The 14,185-nt window shown below is 36.7% G+C and overlaps 1 protein-coding gene across 1 annotated transcript in view; it reads right to left on the bottom strand.

Moving 5' to 3' along the window:
- Smp_125690 (transient receptor potential cation channel subfamily A member, putative) overlaps positions 1-14,081 on the bottom strand; it is a gene marked incomplete at both ends in the record, with an annotated part of 39,914 nt that extends 25,833 nt beyond the window's left edge. The window contains 5 exons of the mRNA XM_018791054.1: positions 2,940-3,167; positions 6,371-6,534; positions 10,462-10,555; positions 11,324-11,499; positions 14,033-14,081. Of these exons, the coding sequence (XP_018647368.1) occupies positions 2,940-3,167; positions 6,371-6,534; positions 10,462-10,555; positions 11,324-11,499; positions 14,033-14,081 (711 nt within the window). The remainder of the gene's footprint in view (positions 1-2,939; positions 3,168-6,370; positions 6,535-10,461; positions 10,556-11,323; positions 11,500-14,032) is intronic.
- Between the last annotated feature and the right edge of the window lie 104 nt (positions 14,082-14,185).

Below are 14,185 nucleotides of genomic sequence, written 5' to 3'. Positions count from 1 at the left end.
ATAAATAACTAAATAAATAAGTGTATACATATATTTTTATCAGAAGGCGGTTTTGCGGTTGTTGTTGAGTCCTGGGTTCGAATCCTAGGAGCAGGGTCGTGGGTGCTCACTGCTGAGGAGTTCCACATTGGGACGAAACGGCCGTCCCATGCTTCCAGATTTTCCATGATGGTCTAGCTTCAATTGATTTATAAATTCAATTAAAACATTGCATATATTATTTTATATATAATCATTAACTTACATCATTCAACTCTGGTAGGACTGTTCTGATTCCTGGACCTTGAAATAACATCAATAAATGAACTAAATTACGATTACTAGAATCATGTGCATTAGGATTTGCTCCAAGACGAAGTAATTGAATACATGTTTGTAAAGCTCCTTTCATAGCAGCTAATAATAATGGTGTCCATCCATTTGTTTCAGTCATTTCTAAAGGTGAACCCTGTTTGATTTTTTGGTATTTTATAAAAATGTAACAAGACAGAAAAGTAAAGTTTAGGGTAAATGATGAACTTTGGTCTCTTACTCAAATAGCAAAACCTTTTTAAAATATGATAATTGAACACCTAGATTGATTGGAACATTTGGGAGTCGTACTGTTTTGAAGAACCAATAGAAATTAGACAATCAATTGGAATGTATACTTCGTTGCGAGATTTCGAAACTATCTACTATGGATTCGCTTGATATTATTTGGTTAAATCTTTTCATTGATGTTTAGGACTGCAATTGATCCGCCTGTTTTTGGCATATGTCCATACTGTGCGTATTGCCTCGGTATATCCTTAGTTCACAAGCATTATAAGCAAAGATGGGTGGTGGCTAGTAGTGAAGTCTAGGACACGTGTTTCGTCCTATTTGGGACTCGTCAGCTGGATGTGCCTGCATCTCAGACTTGTTGGTGTTCACTCTGGGACTCGAACCCAGTACCGTTCGCATCAAACGACATCACGTTATCCACTCACCTACTGAGTCCTGATAGCCCCATGCTTGTGCGATAGGGTGAAGTCTAAATTCACTTGGTATTGTTTGTTCGAATCTTCCCATTGATGTTTAGGACTGTAACTGATCAACCTCTTATTGGTATATGTGCATAGTGTGTATTGCGTCCTGGGTCCGAGTCCCAGAGTGAACATCAAATCTGAGATGCAGGTACATCCATCTGACGAGTCCCAAATAAGACAAAGCACGCGTTCTGGATTCCACTGTTAGTCACTGTTCATCTTTGCTATCTACTATGTATTTACAAAATCAATAACTATACTGTCAAACTTGTCAGTAAGATTTAGATTTATTCTTTGAAGACTGATACCCAAAGTTCTGCATTCGTCTGTTTTTACGATACATTAGTGTGTGTGTGTGTCTAGTGTTCGTTTGACTGAATAAGTAAACGCTCAATCACTAGATTTTTTTGTCTTCAGTTTTTAGTTCTAAAAACAGATTATTCAGTTTCAAAACTGTCAAACAGTAGGATACAATTGACTCATAACATCTAAACTCATGCTTTATGCCTTCTGTATTATTCCAATCTAGGAGGTAGAAAAGAAGAGGATAAGTCCCATTAAAAAAACAGATCTACGCAATTTGATGGAGTTTTGTTCTTTGAATTGGATGGTTTGATTGTCTAGCTTTCATCGTCATTCTTCTGAACGACATCATCAGCACAAACTTCGGGTAGAAGCTTCACGACCAAACCATGCAGCTCAGAAAACAAAACTCCATCAACATCATTCACCTGAGCAACAAATCTTCTCCACACTTCTTAGCATTTTACATATAATGATTACTTACTTACTTACTTGCGCATGTTACTCCCAATGGAGCACAGGCCGCTGAACATATAATGATTAAGTTATTTTTAATCTATAGTATGATAGCGAAACCGTATCATGAAGTAAGGCGGTAGTCTTTAGAATTACACAAATGGCAAATAATCAAATATTCACAACTTATAAGTTGTTTATACTACTAGATACATAATTTACTGAGAAAAACAACTTTTATACGACTTCGGAAGTGTGTGTAGCTAGGTATAAGAAGTCTACAAAGAGAGCGAAACGGTTAGGAAACGAATGAAAGACTGAAAAATCTTATATTCTGTAATGATGAATAAAACATATATAAGTCATTTACTTTTAATAAATAGTTCAATTCATGAGTCAATCTAAGCTGTCTAACTTAGGTTGAGCGTTTCGTACTAGTGTGGAACTCCTCAGTGGTAAGCATCCAATATCCCGTACATGGGACTCAATCTCAGGACATTCGATCTGGTGCACGAATGCACAACATCTAGACCACTGAGCTAACATTCAACGGTTTTAATGTCTGACTTCAACCAAGCCATGATCATGCACAACCATTCAACCATTGTCTGAAGTGAATAACTCACTCCATTAGACACAGATTAGATTCCACTGGTCACGGCTTCTCACTAGAACTTCAGAAAGTCCATCCTGAAGCTAATTACTAGTGAGCACATGATTGTTATCAGAAATAGGGGTCGTGGATGTTGATGGAGTTTTGTTCTTTGAGCTTAATGGTTTGGTCGTGGAGCTTTCATCATCGTCCTTCTGAACGACTTCATCAGCACAAACTTTGGATAAAAGTGAAGTGTTCGAATTTCTCCACATGTGATTCACAGCTTTTCCTGTGCACCTCGATGTTGATTAGTTCTTGTTGTCGTTCAGAAAGACGATGAAAGCTCCACGACCAAACTATCCAGCTCAGAGAACAAAACTCCATCAAAATCATTCACCTGAGTTACAAATCTTCTCCACCATCGTGGATGTACAGTACTCAATAGTCCTTTATTAGGACGAATCAGCTGACCAATGTTTCCATGTTTTCAATAGTGATCTAGCTAAAATTGACTCATCTATCTACTACAATCTTTACAAATCCCCAAAACCAAATATTGTTGATTAAAAACTTACCTGTTCAACTAAATAGGTAACCAGTTTTTCATGATTATAAACAGCAGCTAAATGTAATGGTGTATAACCATTTTTATCTGGCATTATAAATACAATTGATTTAATTGATGGATCAGATTCAAACATTAATTGAACACATTCTAAATCACCTTTCATACATGCATAATGTACCGGTGTTGAATCATCATTTTGTTTAGCTAATATAAATGCATTATGTTCTAAACAAAACTAAGAATGATAATAATTGAAAAGAGAAACAAAGTTATTAATATCAGGAGTTGAAGCTAGACCATCATGGGAAACCTGGGAGCACAGGTTAAGCGCTCGCGCGCGAGGCTGATAGGTCCTAGGTTTGAATCTGGAGAGGTGGGATCGTGGATGCGTACTGATGAGGAGTCCTATATTAGGACGAAACGACGTCCAGTGCTTCCAGGTTTTTTATGATGGTGCATCAATTGACTCATAATCTCAACTAATGAAATTTAAAAAAACCCCAATCAAAAAAGACTATAAGAACAAGTGAATTTTACACAAAAAAGGCATAAACTGTTAGAAAATTTAATAGGTGAATTCATGAGTCAATTGAAACTAGACAGCTATGGAAAACTTGAGAGCACTAGATGGCTTTCCATCCTCATATTAGGCTACTCAGCAGTGTGCGACCACGATCCCGCCAGCTGGGTTAAAACCAGGGGCCTATCGGTCCCGTTCACGAACGCTTAACCTGTAGACCATTGAGTCGACCGGCATCCAGTAGTGGTATTGTTTAATTTCAACCAATCCACGAACTTGTACCGCTGTCCACCACCAATACATTTTAAAAAGTGTAAATAATACTGTGAGTGAAATTCTGATTTTAAAATCTTTACAAAACGTAGTATCCTTATAACTAGTAAGCAGCAATCTTTTTATTGTCATCTACTAAAGATATCATGCTCTAGTGTAAATTAGTGACTAAAGGAATCTAATCATGTTGAATGTGAGTCAGTTACCACCAATGACGTTTAAAGATGATAGTAGAATATAGTGACTGATGAAAGTCAAAAATATCAACCATTGGAGGTTGACTTAGGAGCTTGAGGGTTAAGTGTTCACTATGATACCTGAAGGTCTTGTGTTCAATCACTAGTAGAGTTAAAGACGCATACTGCTGAAGAGTCCTGCGTTGGGACGAAACGACTATCCAGTAATTCAATGTTATCAGTGATCAGTTCACGGTTCCAACGACATCCAACAATTTCCATGAAGCTTTCACTGTGGTAAAAGTGTCATATATTGTAATGTTACATCGTTTTTCCGTTTAACTTTCGTTGCTAGAGGAGACATATGACTCGATATTTTAGTCATCAATGCTTCTATTTAATTATCTTGATTATTACACTATTCCAACAGAATCAACTTCAGTTATGAGTTCCTTCTAAATTTCACATCTAGTTGTAACAGTATCGGTACTATCCTGTTTTGTTGAAACTATGAACCGATCAATGTTAGACCACCATTGAAAACCTGGGAGCACTGGACAGCCATTTCGTTGTGACCTATGGAGTTCAACTGTATCGCGTGTCAAGCAATTACCCACCTAAAGAAACGAAAGATGGTCGCGCAACATCATGGATTGGTTGGATTCAAACATTCAAACAGTTGGATATTAGCTCTGTGGTCTAGAGCTTATGCATTCGCGCGCGAAATCCAATGTCCTGAGATTGAGTCTCACATGAGGGATGCTCACCTCTGAGGAACTCTATATTAGTATGAAACGCCTATCCAGTGCTTCTAGGTTTTCAATGATGGTCTAATGTTGATCAGCTGATGATTTAAGTTTTTGAATTTATTCTTTAAATGACTTTACACAAATGCGGTTATAAACAACTGATGAGAAACTATGATGTATAATGAATTCATATTATTCTGCTTCGACTATTGTTTTAGCTTTGTTGAGATGTGTAAATATATTATTATACTCATATGAGAACAAAGAACACAGGAGATGAGAACCATTTATGGAAGGAATTCATTAGTAAGTTACTTGAATATCTGCTTCTATTTCCCGATGTAGTGTGTTCTTTGGCCTTCCTCTTTTCCGCTTCTCTTCCGGATTCCAAGTTAGGGCTTGCCTCGTGATGCAGTTTGATGATTTCCTCAATGTATGTCCTATTCACTTTCAACATCTTTTCCTAATTTCCTCTTCAGCTGGAAGCTGGTTTGTTCTCTCACATAAAACGCTGTTGCTGACGGTATCCGGTCAGTGAATGTTGAGTATTTTGCGCAAACAACTGTTTATAAATACTTGTACCTTATTGACGATGGATATAGTAGTTCCCCACGTTTCAGCTCCATACAGTAAAACTGTCTTTACGTTCGTATTGAAGATTTTCACTTTGAAATTAGTTGACAGTTGTTTTGAGTTCCATATATAGACAGCCTTGTCTGACTCCGGTCCTTACTGGAAACTCATCTGTCAGCTGTCCTCCATGCACAACTCTGCACTGTAGTCCGCCGTATCAACTACCTTGATTACTAAATTGATAATGAATGAGGAATTCTCTGTGGGCCAACTACTATTATTTTACGTATATAGTAGCTAAGTTTGGTAAGTTTTATATCGAGTGGGCTATAAACAAAGTAAATATAAAGCACAGTTGTATCTAATTACTTTAAATTTATTGCAAGGGATAGCCCTTTGTCAAGCCCACATGGTAGTTTGTTCCAGTTTCTGGACAGATCAATCCTATCCATTCTTCTGAAGCCAAATTTTTACCCTGTCACTCATTCGTTTATCAATCTTGACTGTTTTTATGTAAACGTATTCATGTACATTTCTTATCCTATTCATCATATGTCTGTAACCTACTTTCGTTCGACTATGAATATTGATTACCATTTGATTAAATCGAGTTAGCTCACATGCCCTCTCCACTATGCGTCATTGCCTTCGCTCTCTACTCTCCGCTTCCTTCTCTTCGTTCCTCTGATTTTCTGTCCAGATCAATGAATGTACACAATACATGTATTCAAAACTTCATTCTCATATTTAACTTCTTTAATTCTGTTTATTCACCAACGTGATTTAAGTCAGTTATCATAGACAACAATAGCTAATATGTATATTTCAATAACAATCATTTATATAACGCGAATTCACAAGGCAATCCCTAACTTGAAATCCGGAAGGGAAGCGGAAAATAGGATAGCCAAAGAACACATTACGTCGGGAAATGGAAACAGATATGAAAAGAATGAATAACAACTGGAAAGAACTGGAAAGGATTGCCCAGGGCAGGGTTGGATGGAGAATGCTGGTGGGCAGCCTATGCTCCTCCACGAGGGTTAACAAGCGTAAGTAAGTAAGTAATATAATCCAAATACAGTTAGATATTTGAAGATCACATAAATAGATGATAATACAAACGATAACTATTGACGAAACTTACTTTAACCATATCGGAATTCCCTGATGTAACTGCCGCATGTAATGGAGTTTCACCTTCACAATCAGTTAAATTAATTAAATTATTCTCTTTATCATTATTTTGTTGATTTAGATAATAATTAAATTGATTAAAATCAACTGATTTCTTCTTTATATCATATTTCACTATACTACTATTATTATTATTAGTAGTAGTAGTATTACATAATACATGAGTACGTTGTGTATCTATATTGAATGATGATTTTGTTCTTTGTGATTTGATTGGTTGATTTAAATGATGCACTTTTAAATAGGCTTCCATTTTAAATAATAAATTTAAACATTTACGACTAACATTAGCTATGGCAACATGTACTGGATAAGTATGCTCTAAATCATATGCAAAGATATTAGCTCCTTTGTTTAACTATAATGATAATAAAGAATTAATAATAATAATAATCAGAAGGGTTTTTTTGTGGAGATTTTTGTATTTTCATAGTTGAAAGCGTGAGTCAATTGAAGATAGACAACCAGGGAAAACCTGGAAGCACTGGAAGGCCGTTTCGTCCTATTGTTGGACTCCTCAGTAGTGAGCATCCACGGTTAAGTGCTCTGGCGCGAGACTAGTAGGTCCTGGGTTCGAATCTCGCGAGGCGAGGTTGTAGATGCGCATTGCTGAGGAGTCCCACAATAGGACGAAATGGGCGTCCAGTGCTTCCCGGTTTTCCCTGGTGGTCTAGCTCCAATTGACTCACGCTTTCAACTATGAAAATAATAATAATAATAATAGTAATGATAATAATAATAATAATGGGGGTAACATTCAGTGTTGTTGCCAGAATTTTAGAGGAAACCTACTGAAAATTATGTCTAATCATTATTGTTTCTTAATTTCAAAAAATTGATGCTAATGTAGTGTGTGCTACTGATACCGACAGATATAAGTAGTATATATCATCGAAATTGAAATACTTGAAGGAGGGAGGTTAAGAGGATTAAAGAAAAGAAAACGAGGACAATTAATAATTGATATGGAAAATAAGGAACAACAAAGTCTGAGACAGTTGGTTGACATTTTGCAAATGAAGTATTCACTGTATGCTTCTCAGATCACAATTGATTGATCACTGGGTGGTGATCAATGTCATGTGTGTCAAGTCCTTCTTAGTGCTGATCGAATGCTATCGATCAAGTTGCAATGCGGCCACTATTCTATGTGGCTCGACACTGCGTGCACTATGTTGAGGTAAGATGGTGGTTGGAGGTGGTCAACAGGAAACCCTGGAACCGGGTTTCGTGCTACTTGGCACTCGTCAGCAAGGTGTACCTGTAATCTTGAGGGAACTAGTGCTCATGATAGATGGTGTTCTCAGATTTTACCGAGAGATTCTGTAATTTTGTACCCAAATATATTCGGTTGACCTCACTTGTGTTCTCGTTCAGTACTCTAAATGCATAAGAACTGAAACATCTTGTGTTATAATCAGATATTTTACATTACATTGAAAAAATTTGAGAGTAGGATAATGACTATAAAGCAAACTACAACTAAGTTTAAACTATCCAGATTGCCAATATATTTGATATCGGACTAGCAATGGAACCTTATACACTCGTTTTACTTACTACGAGACAAGTTAGCTAAATAAATCCGCTTTTCAGTGTTGATGATTAATTATCACACTATTAGAGGACTCAACCTCTTTGAAAAGTATGCAGAAAAAACCTAGTGACTCGATTGTGGGCTACAGTTAAGCATTATCTAACGTGAGATGAGAGTTGGAGGTAGTTGAGAAGAAACCTTGTATATAAGTTTCCTGCCACTTGCCACTCGCCAGCAAAGATATACCTGTAATGTTGAGAGAACTGATGCTTGCAGGAGGATTACATCCTATTTTATGCAGCTTTACAGTCAGAGATATTTTCACTGAACTGTTTGGGCCACTGTCGACCCCCTATAGGATAGAGGCATACTTATCATTGATTGATGTCATGTATATATGGTCCTACTTAGCGCTCAGTAGTAATGTATCTGATTGTGAAGTTGAGTTTTCTGTAGTTTATGTCCAACCATCAAATCACATTTCAACATAGTACCGACGAACATCTCATATATATTCAGTCCAAATTGAATAACTTTTACGTTTATCTTTTCTATACCTATACTGGGTTGTATCATTTAAACATAAAAATTGTCAAAATGTTTGTTTGTTCTTTCTGTCAGTTTCGATGTACACTCGGAAACTGGATGATAAGAAATAGAGATATTTATATGCATATATGAAATTAATAAACTAATCAAGGTAGTATATGAGTCAGTGATAATAGTGGAATAGATTACATAACTAAACATAATGCAACCAAACTCTGTCTATTGTAATCAACTCGATCTATGGTGATTCCTCAACTAAACGATAAGTTACCTGGTTATGCCACTTCTATGTTTATCTACGAATTCAGCTGTTCATGTGGCGAAAGCTATATTGGGCTCACTACCAGACAATTGAAACAAAGAGTTAGTGAACACCTCCCTTCGTGGTTAAGAGAGGGTACCGTCGAAACAATACTTAGCTCTGTTCTATCACACATGATAGATAGCAGTCATGTAGTAGACAGAAATAAATTACTTAAAGTGATTTGTCGTATCCGTATTAGTTTTCCTTATGGGGTCCGACCTCATCTCTTACACATAGTAGAAGCTATAGGAATTCGAGCTAACAATCCAAGCCTTTGTGTTCATAAGAAATTTGTATCACCCTTATCTCTCCCTTGGCCTTAATAAATGACTTTATTTTCCCATAATGTAACATTAATTGAAGCTTTTATTATTTCTTATCATAACTAGTACAATCAATTGTAAAGGCATGTTGATTATATATCGATTATTGATAAAAAAGTATTGAGTTTCAAGTGAAATCATTTTGATGGAGTTTTGTTCTCTGAGCTGGATGGTTTAGTCGTGGAGCTTTCATCGTCCTTCTGAACGACATCATCAACACAAACTTCGGATAGAAGTGAAGTGTTCGAATTTCTCCACATGTGGTTCACAGCTTGTCCTGCACACCTCAACGTTGATTGGTTCTTGTTGACCATAAATCTGTCATTGTTTACTTCTTTGTTTTGATTGTATCTCCCATTGGTTTGATTTTTGTTCCCATGTTTCTGCAAAATTTTCCTGACCAGTTGATGATGTAACTCAGAAGGATGATGAAAGCACCATGAGCAAACAATCTAGCTCAGTTTTTCATGTAATATTTAATTTTACTGCTCTCAATAGAAAACAATGCCTCACTATCCATTCAACTTGGACCATCTATCTAACCTATCACATCTGCTTCTATTCACATTTCACACTATTATCGTACATTAAAAATAACGTTTATCCTTTATCACTACAAATGTCACATTTTTTCATTCTTTACCATACACACACAAGTACACAAATGTATGCCCCCAAATGCCCTGGTACAGCCGAGAGTGGGGAGAGTCCACTCTCCCTCTCGAAATGCTCTTACATGGCCACGCGTATATAGCCTCTGACAGGGAAGTCCTACTTACTGCCTTCTCATGACATTACTGTTGCTTACCAAATTGAGAGGACGAAAAGCGAATTTCCAGCGCTTTAACCGGGTTGGTGGACACGGCGCATTCACCTGGGGAAGTTGGAAAACCCTGATTCTAAACCAATGGTTAACATGTGCTTCCTGAGGGAACAAATGGCATATGAATCAATCGTTGGTCACCAGCTACCATGGGATTGCATCTCCTCACGATGCTCCACTGACTTGTGGGTTAGACCTTTAGGTAAAGACTCCGGGTGTGGCCCCTTAAGAAAACCACTTGCTTCAGTTTGGGCACGTGGGCAGTATCATAGACCTCATAGAAATTAAATGAGATTTGTGTGGCGCATATATATCTGGTGCCCCCTTGTACCAATATTTATGAGTTACCAATACTTCTTTCACTTAGTTTCATTGTCAAAACAGCACTGTTATTATTCAGTAAATATTTATGTTGCCCTAATGATCGGAGTGAATATGCTTGTCACTACCACCACCACCATCAACAACAACAATAAAAATCTTGAACTCACAAGTATCTCCATACATTCCACACTGTCATGAATACAACAATAATGTAATGGTGATGCACCTCGTTCACCTTCTGCATTTACACTGACATTATCCGATTCTAATAATGCCTATAAAATAATAATAAATCATCATCTCATTGTTTATTATTAGATTATATATAGTGAAATTTCCTTTGAAAAGAAACAAGAACCACCTATTAAACTGACTCATCCAATTGTAAGACTGCTCAGCAGTGCGCATCCACGACCTCGCCTCTCGAGATTCGAACCCAGGTCCTACCAGTCTTGCGGCGGAGCACTTAACCGTCAGACCACTGAGCCAACATCTCATGGTACTTATGTCTAACTCCAACCAATCCACGAAGTTGAGCGACCGTTCACCAATTGTCTTCAGTAAGTTTCTATTTCACAACAGACATGGTTTGAACTCACCTGGTCACTGCTTCTCACTAGAACTCCTGGATTTACCCCTCGAAGTCAGTCACTAGTAAGCATATGATTATTATTATTATCACAAGGAGTCCCACAATAGGACGAGACGGCCGTCCAGTGCTTCCAGGTTTTCCATGGTGGTCTAGCTTCAATTGACTATGAAAATACTGAAATCTCCACAAAACCCCTTCTGGTTATTCAAAGAGTACAACCCAATGAAACAAATTTGAAAAGAGAAAAAAGAAACAGACATGAAGAATTTAGAACATTAGAATTTGGCAGAACATAAAGAGTGGATGCACCTTCGCAATTGCAAACGATTTTGAGCCATGTCATTCAAGGCCTCTAACCATCGGTTGTTATCAACTTGCGGATCCTTCAACATACATTGAACACCAATTATCAAACATGCATACACACACACACAGATTCCAAACCACTTACCTTTAATATACTATAATAATTTTTTTCACATGCTATATGTATTGGTAATAGACCATTTTTATTTGGTTTTGTTGGATCAGCATTAACACTTAATAAATAACGTACTACAAGTAAATGTCCTTCTTTAACAGCTAAATGTATTGGAAGATTACCATTTTGATCTGGTTCATTAATCCCTTTTTTAAATAAAAGAAAAAACAAATGCATTAATGAAAACATTTGATAAATGATAAGGAGTGAATATTGACAAACTGATAAGATGACCATGATAAATAATTCCCTTGGTGTTGTTGACTTGGAACGTCCGATTGATGTTTGGGACTGCAATTGATTAGTCTGTTATGGGCATATTTGCATGGTGTGTGTATTGCCTCGATATAGCCTTAATTCACAAGCATTCTAAGCAAAGATGGACAGTGACTAGTAGTGGAATCCAAGACCCGCGTTACGTCTTATTTGGGACTCATCAATCGCATGTACTTGTATCTCAGAGTTGATGTCCACTCTGGGACTCGAATCCAGTACCGTTCACTTCAAACGTCATCGTGTTATCCACTTAGCTACTGAGTCTCGATAGCAACCTACTTGTGTATTGAGGTGAAGTTGAAATTCACTTGATGTTTTTTACTTGTATCTTCCCATTGTTATTTAGTACCGCAATTGACCAGTCTCTTGTTGGCATATGTGCATCCTGTTCATATTGCTCCTATATAGCCTTAATTCACAAGCATTACAAACAAAGATGGACAGTGGCTAGTAGTGGAATTCAGGATGCGCGTTTCGTCCTATTTGAGACTCGGTTGCTGAATGTACCTGTATCTTAGAGTTGATGTTCACCCTGGAACACGCACTGAGTCCCAAATAAGACGAATCGAACGTTCTGAATTTCACTGTTAGCCAATATCCATATTTGCTTAGAATGCTTATGATAAATAATGTGTTTTCGGTGATAGGAAACAAATGGTTCATGTTTTTTTCATCATAAGTTAACTATTATAAGATTTTTAAATGTTCTGTCTCTAAGATCAGTGATCAGTTTCAAGAAATTTACTTACTATTAATGGAAAGATTCTTCATATTTACAATGAAACCATCTTGGAAAATTCAAAATTTACCGTATTGTTGAGACCTAATTTATCACTGCAATTGAAAAGAGAAATAGATTTTTCTCAGTCATGGAAACAGTAATATCAATTCTAAGCACAGATGATGATAGCTGATAATGTCATCCAGGATTCGCTATTCATCCTATTTGAAACTCGTCAGTTAGGTGTACCTGCATCTCACAGCTGATGTTCACTCTAGGACTTTAACGTTGTATCGTTCGCTTCAAACGCCATCATGTTATCTACTTAGCTACTGAGTCCAGATGGACTGTAGATTATGCTATAGGGGTTAAGTTTAATTCATTTCTGTATTGATTGTTTATAATGTTGAAGTAATCCGAACAGGATGTACATATGCTAATAATAGACTGATCAATTGCAGTTCTAAACTTCAATGGGAAGATTGAAACAATCAACACAAAAGCTAAAGTAATATCAATTATTTGAACCGATCAGTAACACTTTACTTTACAAAGTATTTGCCTTTAGAAAAAATCATAAAAGACAACTCTCTGACTACTACAACCATAGTAGCTGACATAGTTGTCAAGTACAATGATATGAGCACTGTATATATACACTATCTAAATATGGATATGATTTGAATATGCGAGCTGATAATGAAGGATCACTTCTAAACAGGACCATTATCGTCAACATCAAGAAGATAGAAATATCATGAAGTCATTAACTCTCTATCCAACAGGAAGAAACTAATAAGAGTTTAAAAAGTATTGAAATCTTAAAAGAAATGTTTTGACGTTCCATTTAATAAACGTTTACTTAGATCCCTCTACGTCTTCATAAGTTCATAGGGGTCAACTCTCAAGTGATTACAACAGATACTCCATTGATGGTACGAATATGTGTTTTTACTATTATCAGCACAAACATGAAGGTATTCTCACCGAAATTCAACTTTCACATAATTAACATCAACCGAATTAGATTGCTTACAGTTGAATTACTGTACTATTTCATGACAACAAAGATGGATAGTGGCTAGCAGTGGAACTCAGAACGCGCGTTTCGTCCTAGTTGAGACACGTCAATTGCAAGTAACTGTATATCAGAGTTGATGTTCACTCTGAGACTCGAATCCAGTTCTATTCGCTTCAAACGCAATCGCGTTATCCACTTAGCTACTGAGTCGTGATAGCCACTTGCTTGTGAAATGGGGTGAAGTTTAAATTCACTTGGTATTGTTTTTTTTTGAATCTTCCCATTGATGTTTAGGACTGAAACTGTTCAGTCTCCTATTGGCATATGTGCATACTGTCTCTATATTGCCTCTATATAGCCTAAATTCACAAGCATAGTAAGCAAAGATAGATAGTGGCTAGCAGTACAATCCAGGATGCGCGTTTCGTTCTATTGAGGACTCATCAGCTGGACATACCTGCATCTTAGAGTTGATATTCACTCTGGGACTCAAACCCAGTACCTTTCTCTTCAAACACCATGGTGCTATCCACTCAGTTGTTGTTTAACGAGGATCACTAACAGACAACACCTATTTTGTTGTTCTTGTTCTTGTTGTTATCCATAAGTTGTCCAAAATAGTAATTATGTAATAAAGGTATTACATACTCATTATACTTACTTGCTTTATGTGCAACTAAAACACTTGCACAATCTAAATAACCTTTCATTGCAGCATAATGTAATAAAGTACGTTGATTTGAATCACATTGATTTATTATAAATGGATTGTAGGCTAATATTTCACCCAATCTTTCTGTTTCATTTGTTTTAA

The sequence above is a fragment of the Schistosoma mansoni genome (genome assembly GCF_000237925.1).
Source record: "Schistosoma mansoni, WGS project CABG00000000 data, supercontig 0243, strain Puerto Rico, whole genome shotgun sequence".
In the NCBI taxonomy this organism is placed as follows: Eukaryota; Metazoa; Platyhelminthes; class Trematoda; order Strigeidida; family Schistosomatidae; genus Schistosoma; species Schistosoma mansoni.
Note: the sequence above shows the minus strand (reverse complement) of the source record. Positions and strands in the feature narration are given on the sequence as shown.